The sequence below is a fragment of the Schistocerca piceifrons genome, chromosome 4 (genome assembly GCF_021461385.2).
Source record: "Schistocerca piceifrons isolate TAMUIC-IGC-003096 chromosome 4, iqSchPice1.1, whole genome shotgun sequence".
NCBI lineage: Eukaryota > Metazoa > Arthropoda > Insecta > Orthoptera > Acrididae > Schistocerca > Schistocerca piceifrons.
This window is the reverse complement of record NC_060141.1, coordinates 402,086,557-402,104,311: the sequence shown is the minus strand read 5'-3', so window position 1 is coordinate 402,104,311 and position 17,755 is coordinate 402,086,557. Positions and strand designations below refer to the sequence as shown.

General features: G+C 36.3%; 1 protein-coding gene across 1 annotated transcript in view; it reads right to left on the bottom strand.

The window, feature by feature from the left end:
- The window catches only part of LOC124795869 (hexokinase type 2-like), a 238,978-nt gene that overhangs the window by 129,013 nt on the left and 92,210 nt on the right, over nucleotides 1-17,755 (bottom strand). The window contains exon 7 of the mRNA XM_047259951.1: nucleotides 692-791. Within this exon, the coding sequence (XP_047115907.1) occupies nucleotides 692-791 (100 nt within the window). The remainder of the gene's footprint in view (nucleotides 1-691; nucleotides 792-17,755) is intronic.

Here is a 17,755-nt window from a genome sequence, read left to right as displayed (position 1 = left end):
GAAAGTTGTTTGGCTGAAACTATATTATAATTTTGTTTCATCTGACTAAAAATGAAGTACAATAATTATCTATGTTTGTTTGCATTTTAGAACAAGTTGATTTGAAATGACAATGTAAAGGTACACAAAAAAACTGATAAAAATCCTTGAAGTAATGTTGTGATGTACAACCAACGTAAGAAGTCATTGGGAGTGGGGACAATAGGTGATTGTCTTCCCCAGTAAATTGTATAACAAGTCATAATGGAAAAGAAAGGACTAACATAAAAAAGTTTCAAAACAGCATGCAATTAAAATGAGAACTTGGCTAAAAGAAAACAGAGTGTAAATAGTCTGAAACTTTATTTTATTTGTATTTGCACAACTGGTACCTGCAAAATCTATTCTTTTTCCCATTCCTAAGAAGTCATCACATATATATGTGAGACATGAGCCATAATTCAACAACAAACTGACTCTAATCATATGGGACAACTGCTTTACACATCTGCTCATAGATCCTTCTTAAAGATTGAAGGACTTGCATTCTTTCATAGTCACATTAGATGGCCAATTGCTCACTTAATAATTTAATACTTAATTTTTACCTTATATTGTTTTTGCTACTGACAAATGCCACAGAACTATAGACTTATGGATTGTGGGAAAGCAAATAGGATGTATCAAAAATGTGATGTAATTCATTTCTTACCAATGATGAGTCCTATTTTTGTGTTGTGATCCTTCCATGCACATGACATCAGCGTACCTGTAGTGTCATTAAGAACTGCAGCAATGTTAATCTTCACATCCTATACATAAAAAGAATGTCTAAGTACATTACAAATATCTTGTCATTCTTATACTCAGTGATGCAAGTTAAAAGAGTTATTGGTCTTCCCAACATTCCACTCAAATATTCTGGAACTTAGGACAAAGCAATTGAAACTGAGTATGGAAAACAGCATCAGCAAAGAAAAAGTAGACTCTACATGTAAAACAAAGAAATGGCTTCTCTAAGTTTCATTCTGAGGCTGACAGATTTTCTTCATGTTATATAGAGTTAGCATTTACATTTTTGAACAATACTAACACTGTAATCAAAAAGATAGGTCAAAAAGGTATGGTACTCTTTATCATTTCTTTGTGCATGAAGGGATTTTGGTTTGTATGTTATAAAGTTTACATAATCTCCAACACCACGATTCAATTTAATTATGGACCAATATCATGAGAGGCACACTGAAAGTATCAACATTTTCTTAGCAATTGCTTCATGTAAAATTTTAACTATTATTATCTTCCACCAAGACAAGCATCACATCAAGCAGTGCTGTAACAACATTTTTTTTTTTACTGCCATCTTTAGATCTATTGTCTATCTTTATGTAATATGTCATGTTTACAAGATCTTTACAACTTGTTACAGGATATAATAATAACAAAGTTATGATTCAGGATTGGGTCAATAGTAATAGTAGCAATAAACTGATAGTAATGGAATAATGATCATTCTGAAACAGTATCAAAAATATTATTTATTAGGAATAACATCAATATACAGTGTCAGTTCAATGAGCAGTTTGATGCAACTCTCCTCACTAGTTGATCCTATGCAAGCCTCTTCACCTCTACGATTTCTCCATCCCCTCCACCTCCCCACACACATGCCAACACTGCCAAAATGAAGATTTCTCTACGACCCAGGATCTGTACTGTCAGCTGATCTCTTCTATTGGTCAGGTTTTGCCATACATTTCTTTCTACCCAACTTGATTCAGTATTTTTTTACTGGTTATTCTATCCACGCACCTAATCTTCAAACATCATTCAGTAGCACCACATTGTATTCCCCTAACCTCTTCTTGTATGAACTGTAATACAGTGTCACTTCAGTATAAGGCTAAACACATAAATGCCTTTGGAAAAGGCTTCCCAAGATTGAGTTTATGTTCTTAATTAACAAATCTCTCTTTTTAAGAAATATGTTTCTTGCACTGCCATCTGCAGTTTGTATCCTCTCTACTTATGCGATCTTTAGTTATTTTGCTACGCAAATAGCAAAACTTATATATTACTTTTAGGGCCGGTCATGTAATTGTTGCTGACTGCAGATAAAGTTTGATCCTAGTTCAGAAAATGAATCCAGCTCACAAATTAAATATGTTGTATAACACAGATCACCTGACAATGTTCACTGATGATATGAATTAACATGAGGCATGCTTGGTAACACCACAAAAGACAGCTAGCAACAAGATTGTCACTCTTCAACCTCAGATGTTCCTGCACATCAGTGACTCACACTATTTATTATTGAAGGTCTTATGCTGTAAACATGCAGAAAAATAAGCAGAAAGGAACTTCTCAGACTTCAAGAAACTTCTCTATAATCGAAAAACTTCAAAATAGTCAGATATGTGTAAAGTAAATGGCAAGAAACAATATAATTTGCAGCACTTAAGGCTCTGTAACATAGGAGGCATCCACAACATAGGCCCAGAATGCTAGGAAAACAGCATATGGTGTATTCAAGTGGTGTAGTTTCAAAAGATAGTGTTGACATAGATATCCTTATAACAAATATTATAAAGAATACATCATTCAGCAGATGATAATTCTCAGCCATGTGGCATTGTCCATTAAGTGCCATGGCTGATCTGAAAGCAAATACAAATGGTAGACAACAGTGGTGTTACATCATAGTTTCAGAAGTATATTAAGCATGATAAAAGCACACATATTACAGGTCAAAGGTCTTAATGGCCAAAAGCTTTATTTGTGAGTCTTTTTGTTGTGCTTATCTGCAACTCAGCATCTCCGCTATATGGTGAGTAGCAACTTTCCTTTTCATAATATTGTTACATTCCATCCTGGATTTTCCATTGTTTGACATATTACAGATCATTGACCATGGCTTAGATTCCTGTGGGGATGAAATTAGCATAATCAGTTTAAATAGAGCAGTCATCAATCCAAAGGTGAGCTGACCACCACATTAATTTACTGAGCATGGTAGTATACAGGAGGCAGTATACCCTTGCCTTCGTCAGACCTTCGAACAGAGTTACCCAACCAGATATATGGGGACCAAAAACTTAATGAGAACTCAGATCCATGTTGCAGTTCAGCATTCTGTACAGTAAGAAGCATTGCCAGAGGCAAAAGAAGTGATAAACGAAAATAAATAAATAAATAAAATTAGTCTCAAAGCCCAGACTTTTAAAACCAAAGTCCAGCATTTAATCATGAAGATACAAACAATACAGAGCTTCATCTAATAATTTGGCAACAAAAACAACTTTGCTAACTGACTGACATGTTGAAATGTAACTGCTAGATCAGGAAAACCATTTACTGCAGTTTCTGATTCCAGATCTTCATATGCGTAGGTGATACACATTCCAATTGTGATATGCTGTACTCCTGTCTATGACAAAGACAGTCACAGAAACTGATTTGTGTGATAACTTTGACAATGTGAGTACTCCTTATATCATATTTTTATTGTGTTTACTAGAATTTTGTGTTCATGTTTCTTGCTTTGATGCATATTAAATTTACTTAAGACAATTTAAAGTAATTTAGTAATTTATGTTTACATCTATATCCACATCTACATAACTACTCTGCAATTCACATTTAAGTGTCTGGCAGGGGGTTAATTGAATCACTTTCATACTCGTTCCGTACCAGTCTACTCTCGAACAGCACTTCTGCATTTTGCAAATAATAAAATGATGGATGAGAGTAGCAGTCTTGGAAAATTTTTACCATTTCTAAATATATTGACTGATAACTATAAAAAAATATTTTCACCAGGCAAAGATGCTGTAGTCAACGAGACTACACAGCTAAGGTTCAGACAATACATACCAATGAAATCACATAAGTATGGTATAAAATTTTTCAAACTGTGCTCCACTGAAGGGTATACATGGCCTGCAGGAGTATATTCTGGATGATATACCAATCTAAGAAAGAAATTTAGTATGGCTAAAAATGTCTATATTGAACTTGCACTTTTGTATGAGATATGAATTCACAATCAAATACCTTAAATTTAAAATGCATGTTGTTGAAACAGTACGGTACAACAAAAAGTTTATGCCACAAGTTTTTAATGTTGTAACCATGGAAGAGAGATGAAATGCTAGCACACGAAGATGACAATGGTACTGTGGTGTTAAAATGGAGGCACACTTGCAATGTTGGGATGTTACCAACAAAACACATACCTATTATGACATCAAGCTCAGATTCTATGCACCACAGTCATACTCTGAAACAGAAACCTTTGGCAATACTGGCATATAATAATTGAAAAACTGCCATTCACAGAAGTGATCAAATGAGGTCATACTCCACAACGAAAAGGAAGGATATGAAGTGGTATTGGAAGTTAGTACAACATTTGCTTTTAGGAACAAGTATAGTAAATGCTCACATCATGTACCAGGGGACACACATACAAAAATAGAAATAAGAAAATTTAGGGGACATGTCATTGACGAATTATTGTCCATGGAAAATGCCTGTATGAACGATGTGCACTGTATATTACCAGAAGGAATGGCAAACTGCCAAATGCCAAGCAGCAAAGAAAAATGTGAAAACAACCTTGACCTATGGTTTCAATTGTCCAAAATCACCTCAGATGTGTTGAGCGTGTTTTAATGATTGTCATGCAACATACACTACTGGCCATTAAAATTGCTACACCACGAAGATGACATGCTACAGACGAAAAATTTAACTGACAGGAAGAAGATGCTGAGATATACAAATGATTAGCTTTTCAGAGCATTCACACAACGTTGGTGCCGGTGGCGACACCTACAACGTGCTGACATGAGGAAAGTTTCCAACCGATTTCTCATACACAAACAGCAGTTGACCAGCGTTGCCTGGTGAAAAGTTGTTGTGGTGCCTTGTGTAAGAAGGAGAAATGCATACCATCACATTTCCACCTTTGATAAAGGTCAGATTGTAGCCTATCGCGATTGCGGTTTATTGTATCGCGACATTGCTGCTCGCGTTGGTCGATATCCAATGACCGTTAGCAGAATATGGAATCAGTGGGTTCAGGAGGGTAATACGGAATGCCGGGCTGGATCCCAATGGCCTCGTATCACTTGCAGTCGAGATGACAGGCATCTTATCCGCATGGCTGTAACGGATCATGCAGCCACGTCTTGATCCCCGAGTCAACAGGTGGGGATGTTTGCAAGACAACAACCATCTGCACAAACAGTTTGACGACGTTTGCAGCAGCATGGACTATCAGCTCGGAGACCATGGCTGTGGTTACCCTTGATGCTGCATCACAGACAGGAGTGCCTGCGATGGTGTACTCAACAACAAACCTGGGGGCACGAATGGCAAAATGTCCTTTTTTCGGATGAATCCAGGTTCTGTTTACATCATGATGGCCACATCCGTGTTTGGTGACACCGCGGTGAATGCACATTGGAAGCATGTATTCATCATCGCCATATGGGTGCCATTGGTTACACATCTCAGTCATCTCTTGTTTGCATTGAAGGCACTTTGAACAGTGGACATTACATTTCAGATGTGTTATGACCCGTGGCTCTACCCTTCATTCGATCCCTGCGAAACCCTACATTTCAGCAGGATAATGCAGACCGTATGTTACAGGTCCTGTACGGGCCTTTCTGGATACAGAAAATGTTCAATTGCTGCCCTGGCCAGCACATTCTCCAGATCTCTCACCAATTGAAATCGTCTGGCCAATGGCGGCTGAGCAACTGGCTCGTCACAATACGCCAGTCACTACTTTTGATGGTTGTGGTATCATGTTGAAGCTGCATGGGCAGCTGTACCTGTACACGTCATCCAGGCTCTGTTTGACTCAATGCCCAGGCATATTAAGACCGTTATTACGGCCAGAGGTGGTTGTTCTGGGTACTGATTCCTCAGGATCTATGCACCCAAATTGTGTGAAAATGTAATCACATGTCAGTTCTAGTATAATATATTTGTCCAATGAAGACCCGTTTATCATTTGCATTTCTTCAAAATTGTTCAAATGTGTGTGAAATCTTATGAGACTTAACTGCTAAGGTCATCAGTCTCTAAGCTTACACACTACTTAACGTAAATTATCCTAAGGACAAACGCACACACCCATGCCCGAGAGAGGACTCGAACCTCCATCAGCACCAGCCACACAGTCCACGACTTTGCATTTCTTCTCAGTGTAGCAATTTTAATGGCCAGTAATGTAGTATGATGTAACATGTTATCCTAAATATAAATCAATAAAGCATATATTTTATGTGTATATTGTTTGTTTGTTTATGTTGTACATCCTATAGTTATTTTTTCATGCTTATTCCACTAAAATTCTTTGAAAACTTCAACTGCAAATCCTATCAACTTGATCAAGAAGAGTTTCACCCCTATTTGAGTGATTTACTCATCACCTAGACATAGATGGCATGGTAACAAACAAGTTAAAAATAAACAGTGTATGGGGAAGACAGTAAAGTTGCAGAATTATGGACGCACTCTTAGTGACAATATGATAGCATGCCTAATGAATATAATTCAAGAATGTGAGAACCAACACCCTGCCTACGGGATGGACATACCCTAACAAAAATGAAGATGAAACAGATCCTAACATTTATAGAGGGATGTTCCTCTTGCCAGTGACCTATACAATCTTGTTTATTGCACTTTTAAACAGAGCTGGAAGAATACTTGATCCACAGTTAGGAGAGATCGAGAAGAGTAGACCATGACTAGAACAAGTCATAAATTTAAAGCACATCTTTAGAAATTACCATAATCAGAAGCTTCAAATATGTGGTAACATTTGCAGGTTTTAGAATGGCATACAATTCTATTGTTAGAAATACATTACTCAGCATTTTGAAAGAGTCTGAACTAGATAATGAAACAGCAGAAATAATTAAAGCAGCTTTAACCAACACAACACCAAAAGTAAAATTTATATGAGCACTGTCAGAAAATTTTGAAAAGCTCAGATTAAAGACAAGGAAATGGCTTTTCACCACTCCTTTTTATCGTGCATTAGAGGAAGTGATTATAGAATGGACAAAGGCCAAAATACTAATGGTATACAATTAGGGAGAAATTCAAACAAGAGCACTGTAGATTGTTTTAACATTTGCAAATGATGTGACCGTCATTACACATTTAACTGAAAGTGCACAAGAACAAATGACTAAACTAAAACATCAAGCAGTAAAAGTTGGATTAAAAATCTCATTTGAAAAACATCAGTAATGCAACTCAAAAGCTTCAAATAAATAACAACAAAATGTCTAAAGTAGACTGTTCTAAGTATATAGGAGAATGGATACTAAACAACACAGACTAGAATACATAAAATGGAGAGGGCCTTTCAAATAACAAGGAACACATATACTAAATAAAATCTTAAACATGGAACACTATGAAATGGTGGTCATACCCTAAATACTCTATGCAGACTAGAGAAGGGACAGTGTGCAAAGTTGAAAAAAGCTGAATGAAGGAACCCAAGAAAAATATTAGGACACAAAAGCAGCAGTGAATCAGAATAGATTAAGATTTAACACATAAATACCTATAACTGAAAATTGAAAAGTTAACAGATACAATGAGAAAAGAGAGATTAAAATTCTATGGACACATATGCAAGATGAACACTGTGAGAATAACTAATTTTTTTATTTACTAAACAATTACAGATCCAAAATCACCTGGCTGGGGGAAATAGGAACAGATATCAAACACATGAGAACCAATGAGGACACAGTAAGAAACAGAACACTGTCTAAATAAGCAAAAGAGAAAGCAGGCTTTCAGGACAGGAAAAAAAATCAAGAGTTGGAAGAAAGTGGATGCAGTAAGAGAATGAACAACATTCTTGAAGAATGAAAGAAATGTGGGTCCAAAGGGAACTGCAGTTGAAAACATAGAAGCAGAAATTACATTGAAACTTCCTGGCAGATTAAAACTGTGTGTCAGAGTAGAACTTGAACCTAAGACCTCTGTGGGCAGGTACTATGAGGACAGGCCATGACTGTGTGGGTAGCTCAGTTGGTTGAGTTCTTGCCTGCTAAAGGCAGGTCCAACACACAATTTTAATTTTCCAGGAAGTCTCATACAGTGCACACTCCACTGCAAAGTGAAAAGTATGTTCTGGGAACAATCCATCAGGCTTTGGCTAAGCCATGTCTCTGTAATACCCTTTCTCTCTGGAGTGCTAGTCTTGAAAGTTTCACAGGAGAACGTCTGTGAAGTTTGGTAGGTAGGAAATGAAGTACTGGCAGAAGTGAAGCTGTGAGGATGGGTCGTGAGTTGTATTAGTCAGTTGTCAATTCTACTATGAAACTCTTCAATGGTGTAGGAGGAGTTGGCAAACAATAAATAGTTTAAGTTCCTCTTAAATTGAACTTTATTTGCAGTTAACCTTTCTAGGGCTGCTGGCAAGTTACTGAAAATGTATGTCCTAATACTGGACATCTTTCTGGACCAAAATGATTGACTTCAAATCTTTTGCATTTTCAGTATACATAATTTAAAAATTGAGGAATCAGTTTATTCTACATATTTCCATTCATTAGTAGAGTCATTTTTGGGGCAAAGTGAGTTGTGTGAATTATATCTGATGTTAGTTCTAAAACAAACTGAGAAGAGAATTTAAAAAAATTGGTATTCTGATAAGAGCTTAACAATACAACTTGCTAGAACATATTAAATGTCTTGTAGATATGGTAAAGTATTCGAATTTAAGACAGAATTTGAGAGTTTAGCGTTCTCAAGTATTTGCACAGAAACTCTTAAAATTAAAGCTCTCGGTATTTTGAAATCAATGCTGTCACTTTAATAGAACACTCGAATATAACATTAAGTCATTTCACGCTATTGCAGTTAAATAAAATGTATGTCTTTGCCTTTTTTTCCAATCCCACAGACTTTTCTCCAAATGATTCATGAAATAAAATTAATGTAGCGTAATGCCTTCTTGTCTAGGATTCAGAATGGGGCTTTATTTTGTGGGGCAAAACTCTTCAACTACCTCCCATCTAGTACAAAGAAAGAAATCAGGAATCTCACTAAATCGAGGAGGAAATTGACAACACACATTATTAACTGCTTCTGCAAATGATCTAGACTCAAGAAGCAAATTACTGTCAGCTGATTGATAAGCATCAACGCTCATGACTCACAGGCCTACATCTATATAGCACACCCGGAATATACTTTGTTATGAGAAATATCATTGCAGTGTGTTAAAATGTGTAAAGAGTGCAGTGTGCAAAAATTAAGCTAGCAATACAAAGTAAACAGCAGTTATTTAATATAATGGAGAAAGCAGCAGCTGCTTTCACAGCACCAGAACTACTGAGTTCCTTGAGGGAACCACGCATGACTAAACTATTTCACCTAGTGTGCAAGATATATGAGACAGGCAGAATATCCTCAAACTTCAGAAAGAATTTCAAAGATGGCAGGTGCTGACAGGTGTGAATACTACTTAACCATCAGTTTAATAATTCTTGGTTGCAAAATACTGGCACAAATTATTTATAGAAGAATAGAGAAACATAGGAGCCAACTTCAAGGAACATCACTTTGTGTTCCAGAGGAATGTAAGTACATGCAAGGCTTATTGACCCTATAGTTTATCATAGTACATAGGTTGAAGAAAGGCAATCCTATGTTTATAGCATTTTCTTGTAGGGATAGTAAACAGCCAATGGTTTCAATGTTTGTAAAAAGTCTTCTTCAGAAGGAAATATGGACAACTGGATATGACCAAATGAAAACCATGGTCCATATGTTGAAGTTTTGTACTTCATCATCAATGAATCAGTGCAAATATGATTTCTGAGTCCCTTATTAATCAAGGCGGTGGTTTCCGGCTAAATTCTGCATGGAATCCCGTCATAGAGAAACTTTATGCTCTGCATAATCAGCATAATTGGCCAAGCGAAAACATCTGATCTGATATCGATGAAGCCAGCTTTCATCACAGAAGTCACGTGGGGGTATGTGACGCAGTGCACAGAGTTGCAGGCAAACAGCGCATGGGCAACCCCAACTGGACACTCCTCACATGTGCCAACAGGGTCTTAAATACATGAGCTCAGGGCCTTTGCAGTCAGTATTCAGCTGAAGATGGCCAGAAGACTGCACTGAAACATCACGGCAGCAAGTTTCAGACATCTGGCAGATTGTCCAAAATTTTATGGAACAATCTGTACGCCATGAAGGTTTTAAATCTCACAACTGGTTTACACATTGTGACACAGGTACACTAAAATGTAGCCAAAAGGCATCAGTCAAATATAAAATTTCGCCTTCATATTAAATTAAAACACGCACAAAATGGTTGCTGAAATATGATATTTCCTCACCAACTTACAGCTAGTGTACTCATTACAGTACACAAAAATTAGACTAGCAATACAAGGTAAACAGCTGTTATTTAATATAACTGAGAAAGCACTAGCTGTATATGGAAGTGAAATTTTATATTTTACTGATGCCTTTCAGCTATATTTCAATGTACTTCTATCACAACATGTAATCCTCTATATTTCCTTCCGAAGAAGGCATTTTTATAAATGTTAAAACCACAGTAAAGGGGTTTCAATAAACCATCCAATTTGCAACTGATTGGCTGCTTACTATTTCTACAAGAAGGTTTCATTCTAAGGTTGCTGCTCCAACCATGTACAAAATTTTAAAATTTTTATAGTATTTGTAGATTTAGAGAAACCTTTGGACAATGTTGACTGGTCTACACTCTCTGGAATTCTATGGGAGCAAAATGTTAATTACAGCTTTTACAGCAAGCAGAAAGCAATTACAAGAGACAAAGGACATGAAAGGGAAGCTGTTGTTGAGAAAGGAGTGAGACAGAGTTGCAGTCCATCCCCAGTGTTATTTAATTTTTAAGGGACACCAAAGAAAAATTTGCAATAGGAATTAACATTCAGGGATAAGAAATGAAAACTTACAGGTTAGCCAATGAGACACAATTTTGTCATAGATGCCAAAGGATTTGGAAGAGAGTTAATGGAATGGATATTGTGTTGAAAAGAAATTATAATATGAACATCAACAAAGCAAAAAATGGCAATGGAGTGCAATTGAATTAAAGCAGGCAATTCTGAGGGAATTAGATTAGGAAATGGCAAACTAAAAGCAGTAGATGAGTTTTGCTATTTGGGTACTAAAATAACTGATGATGGCCAAAGTAGAAAGGATATAAAATACAGGTTGGAAATAGGAATTAATATGTAACATCAATTTAAGTGATAGAAACTCTTTTCTGAAAGTATTTTTCTGGTATGTATCCTTGTATCAAAGTGAAACATGTATGACAAATAGTTCAGGCAAGAAGAGAAGATATCCTTTTGAAATGAGATGATATAGATGAATGTTGGTAATTAGATGTCTAGATCAAATAACAAATGAGGAAGTACTGAATCAAATTGTGGAGAAAGTAAATATATGCCAAACACTGAAAGAAGGTATCAAGAAATTGTCAATTTGGAAGTGGGGGGAGGGGAAGTGAAATTGTAGAGGAAGACCAAGGCTTGAATACAATAAGCAGGTTCAAATGGATGTAGGTTGTGATAATCATGCAGAGTAAAGAGGCCTGCACAGTATACACTAGCATAGAGAGCCACATCAAACAAGTCCTTGGACTGAAGACCACAACAAGAACAACAACAAATTCAGCTTATGCAAGCACAAATAGTTTACTGCCATTGAATAACAGTTAATTATTAATTCAGTTTCTAATACCTGTTTCACTCTGTTAATGTATATCTTGGATTGTTTCACCCTGAAGTTCTTCCTTCTGAATCTCTACAGAATCCAATGAAAAAAATAAAAAAATTAGTCAACCAATCATTGGGTGGATCATGACTTCAGGGCCACATTTATGTACACACTATTTAAGCAGTAGCCTAAGGGCCTACACCACAAAGGGACACACACACTGAAAATTAAAAATTTTTTTTTAATACTGTGTTGCGGGCCCACTTTTAATAGTACAAGATTAGAGACATGTTTATTTTACAGTCTTATTTAGCTAATTTTTTTTTTTTGGTGGACAGTATATGCGAAATAAATGAGCATTCACCTCTCAAACTCCACGCACCCTAGAATCAAATGCCCTGTGGTGCTCAGTCACACACATGAGACTTCAGTTGTCAAAATCACTAAGACTTCTAAAAGCATGCTTGATTTGGAGCTTGAAGTATATTCAGTGTTGTGGAAAGTTGATTTCTTCTGTACCTCATTCCATCTAAAATGAGACGCATAAATTTATTTACTTTGTTTATTTATTTATACTGTTTTAAAAGTCCTTAAGCTCTTCAATCAATGGAAAACCATTCACATAACTTGATTAATTAAGGAGCTATTGTGGACAATGCAGAAGATAGCTTACCAACTCATGATGTCATACTAAAGTTAAGGTGACCATCATGAGCGTTTTAGTTGGGAATTCTCATACTAAAGTTAAGGTGACCATCATGAGCGTTTTAGTTGGGAATTCTAAGTTCAGTACTGAAAGTGACATTTTGAGAGTAAGAACCTATGAATAAAGTATAAGTAGTTTCATTAGTATCAAGTGAATGTGCAAACCAATTAGTCAGTAATATTATTCAAAACTTACATTCAAATAAGTATTGTATATGAATTAAATGCAAGTATAATATGCATTCATCCAACAAAGATGTTTGAAGTCAAAATATCATCTTTAAACTCAGTGGCATTGATAAAAATTTTACAGAATACAATAATAAACCTTAAAATGTAGCATTATAGATTTTTAATCTGAAAATTGTTCTAAAATTATATTTTTACAGGTTAGTTGTCAGAAAATTTCCACTGGTGAGGCTCACAACACAGGTTCAGCTTAATGGTCCGTAGATCATAATACTGTCACAGCAGCATGAAAGCTTCATTGCAGTTTAATATATTATTTTATAAGAATAATCTGCAATAGTGTCTTATCTTGGTAGTAACAATACACATAGTAAAGCAAAACTTGGATTTGAGAAAGGTTGTTACGTACACATTCACCCATCATTCTTGGATTGTCACTCACTTGGTAGATTATACAAGAATTAAATGTCTTATCCAATGCATTTGATGGAGTAAATAACAATATTTTGATACAAAAACTAAGGTTTTATAGAATTAATGCTAACAAATATCTCACATTACATTTAACAAAAAGAGTGCAGTATGTCTACTCCATAATCCACCAACTGCTGACAGGGAACACTGTTCTGAGTAGGAGGGAATCATTAATGGAGCTCCACAATGTTCAATACTTGGTTCTCCATTATTTCTCATACATGTTAATAATCTTTCATTAATATACTTCTAGTTAATTAGTTCTTTCTTCAGATAATACAAGTATTATAATCTATTCCAACAGACAAACAGCAACAGAGAACATTGTAAATACCGTAATGTGTTTAAAAGGATTGTTGACTGGCTTTCTGAAAATGGTCTCCCCCTTAATTTTAAAGACACACAGTATCAAGGAGTACAACAGCAGCCATTAAAATGTACATCACAAAAAAAAAAAAATACATTTTACATCTTCTTAAACACAGTTCAGCCATTTTTGTATTTCAAGCTATTGCAAGTCTCACAGAGAGACTAAACAGTATATTCACTAACATTGCTTGTATTTATTTAGAAATGTCATGTGGGACTGTTTTCTGAGGAACTCATCTTTAAGAAGAAAAGTCTTCATTTCACAAAATTGTCATCAAAATAGTATACTATGCTCATCCTTGATCATATTGTAGACAACTGTTTAAGGAGTTACATATTCTAACAGGAGTGTTACTGCAAAATTTTCTACCATGAAATTTGTTGTAAACAATCTATTAGAAATCTGTATGTATAATACTATCCATAACTGCAATGTTAGAAGAAAAAGTTATCCCCGTTACACTTCCTTAAAACTGACCTTAGGTCAGAAAGTGACGAATAAAGCTGCTACCAAAATCTTTGATGCTCACTTAATGGTATTAAATGTCTGTCACAGAGCAAAGTTAACTCTGAAAGTAAGTTGATATTGGCCCTTCTAAGAGGCTGTGGATGTATGATACTTCCGAACTGGGGAAAAAATGACCACACCTCCCTCAAGAGTTTGAGGTAGGATGTCAAAAATTTAAAAAAAAGTCATTTTTTCAAAAATATATTCACTTTGTAGTGCACATCTCTCTGTGGAGTTTGATATATAAAACATATATATTCGGGGAAATTTAAGACACGTTATTTTGTCTCAAGTGTGACAATGTGCAGTGCCACACCTCTTCGCAGCATTCTTCTATCGCACATCACATCACTCTGCGGAATTCAAGCTGTATGTTTTGTAATGGAGGCCATCGAATGTATATTCAGGACACTGGAAATTAAAATATCCTGTTGTGCCTGCTTCCAATCACATGATTTGACATCCTACCCTCCTTAAAAAATACTCACAATTAATACTGGATGGGATTATTTGTAACTGGGAGAAAAGGAGCTCTTCAGAAAATTTGCACTCTTTATTGCCTACTAGCTAATGACTTTCGCTTTGGGGTGATATAAAATCAAATACAGGAAACATAAAACCAGTAAAGACAAGAGACAAACAGGACAGTAGACATTTCTTCAATCCTTAGATTCCAGCAGTTTCTTCTCTCTAATCTTGCTACAGCTTTACACGGTGTGTTTTCCTTTCTGTGAAAGAATCTGATAATATGAATAGTATCAAAGACTGGTGTGGTTTCTTGATCTGATTACACCTATTTTGTCACTGTCTGCTACATAAAGTGAAATTGACCTTTCCGATACTGCAGCAATTGTAACACACACCAAATAAGCAAGACTGTCTTGGCACAATTGGTCATTTACATTTACCTCATTTACATAAAGAACACAACAGAATATAATTCACAAAGCACCCATATCAAATGCCTATTAAGCCTACTACAAGCAAAAAGTTGTACATTAGGAAACAGTTTCACACTGCATTCATAAACTTTAAATTCTCAAGCATGAGACTGAACAGTAGTAGTACTAAATTTTTATACAAATTTGGAATCGTCATATTCTTCCATATGATTTGTGTGATGTCTCAATTTCACCTCTTTCCTCATTCTAACAAATAATCATGTCATAACTAATTTTGTAACTATTCCTGCCATTATCAAAACTCATTTTCCAGTTAACTTCACTAACTCTGCCAGAATCACCAGTTTAGTTATCCCACATTTATTCTTTGTTTAGGCATTATTAAGTGTTATTTATTCTCTGTTTAGGCATTAGTAAGTGTTATTTATTCTCTGTTTAGGCATTAGTAAGTGTTCGTGCAATGCATTTTCCACACTATTCAAAGAATAGACCTTAAGCAGCTGCTAAGTGTGGACAGTACAACTGGCGCTTAGTACTGTAGCGATATGGCAAAAATTGTCTGTCAAAATTTCATTTTCTTGGATACACTGAGAATATTAATATGTAACCTTTCTTACATGTTATTTCTGTTAGTCATTTATTTACACTCTGGTAGTTTCAATCTATGGATTTTGCTAACAATTATAACAGTGCTTATCTTTCACACAACCAGTCAACCATATAAAAAGACAGCAATTGGCATTCACCCATTCGGATTTATTCAGCTCAGCTCCTATAGCCCCATCCCCTTTGGTCTGTGGGAAAGTTTTTTTCTATCTAGATGCAGTGGGGATTCCCCTGGCAGAGGCATCATGTACACCATACAGGGTGGTCCATTGATCGTGACCGGCCCAAATATCTCATGAAATAAGTGTCAAACAAAAAAACTACAAAGAACGAAACTTATCTAGCTTGAAGGGGGAAACCAGATGGCGCTATGGTCGGCCTGCTAGATGGCGTTGCCATAGGTCAAATGGATATCAACTGCGTTCTTTAAAATAGGAACCCCCATTTTTTATTACATATTCATGGAGCATGTGAAGAAATATTTATGTTTTAGTTGTACCATTTTTTTCGCTTTGTGACAGATGGTGCTGTATTAGTCACAAACATATGGCTCACAATTTTAGACAAACAGTTGGTAACAGGCAGGTTTTTTTAAATTAAAATACAGAACGTAGGTACGTTTGAACATTTTATTTCAGTTGTTCCAATGTGATACATGTACCTTTGTGAACTTATCATTTCTGAGAACGCATGCTGTTACAGCTTGATACCTGTAAATACCACATTAATGCAATAAATGCACAAAATGATGTCCGTCAACCTCAATGCATTTGGCAATACGTGTAACGACATTCCTCTCAACAGCGAGTAGTTCGCCTTCCGTAATGTTCACACATGCATTGACAGTGTGCTGATGCATGTTGTCAGGCATTGTTGGTGGATCATGATAGCAAATGACCTTCAACTTTCCCCACAGAAAAAAATCCAGGGACGTCAGATCTGGTGAATATGTGAGCCATGGTATGGTGCTTCGACGACCAATCCACGTGTCATGAAATATGCTATTCAATACCACTTCAACCGCATGCGAGCTATGTGCCGGACATCCATCACATTGGAAGTACTTCGCCATTGTGTCATGCAGTGAAACATCTTGTAGTAACATTGGTAGAACAGTACATAGGAAATCAGCATACATTGCACCATTTAGATTGCCATAGATAAAATGGGGGCCAATTATCCTTCCTCCCATAATGCCGCACCATACATTAACCTGCCAAGGCCACTGATGTTCCACTTGTCGCAGCCATTGTGGATTTTCCATTGCCCAATAGTGCATATTATGCTGGTTTACGTTACCACTGTTGGTGAACGACGCTTCGTCCCTAAGTAGAACATGTGCAAGAAATCTGTCATCGTCCTGTAATTACTCTTGTGCCCAGTGGCAGAACTGTACATGACATTCAAAGTCGTAGCCATGCAATTCCTGGTGCATAGAAATATGGTACGGGTGCAATCGATGTTGATGTAGCATTCTCAACACCGACGTTTTTGAGATTCCCGATTATCGCGCAATTTTTCTGCTACTGATTTGTGGATTAGCCATGACAGCAGCTAAAACACCTACTTGGGCATCATCATTTGTTGCAGGTCATGGTTGACATTTCACATGTGGCTGAACACTTCCTGTTTCCTTAAATAACGTAACTATGCGGCGAACAGTCCAGACACTTGGATGATGATGTCCAGGATACCGAGCAGCATACATAGCACACGCACGTTGGTCATTTTGATCACAATAGCCATACATCAACACAATATCGACCTTTTCCACAACTGGTAAACGGTCCGTTTTAACATGGGTAATGTATTACGAAGCAAATACCGCCTGCACTGGTGGGATGTTACATGATACCACGTACTTATACGTTTGTGACTATTACAGTACCATCTATCACAAAGCGATTAAAGTGGTCCAACTAAAACATTAATATTTCTTTATGTAGTGCACGAATATGTAATAAAAAATGGCGGTTCCTATTTAAAAAAACGCAGTTGATATCCGTTTGACCTATGGCAGCGCCATCTAGCGGGCCAACCATAGGGCCATCTGGTTTCCCCCTTCGAGCTAGACGAGTTTTGATCTTAGTAGTTTTTTTGTTTGATGGTTATTTCATGAGATATTTGGCCCAGTCACTATCAATGGACACCCTGTACATTCATTCAAAAATCAACTTATGATTCATTCAGAAATCAACTTAGAATGTGTTCAAAAATGTTCAAAAACCAACAGGTCTGTGTTTCAGAA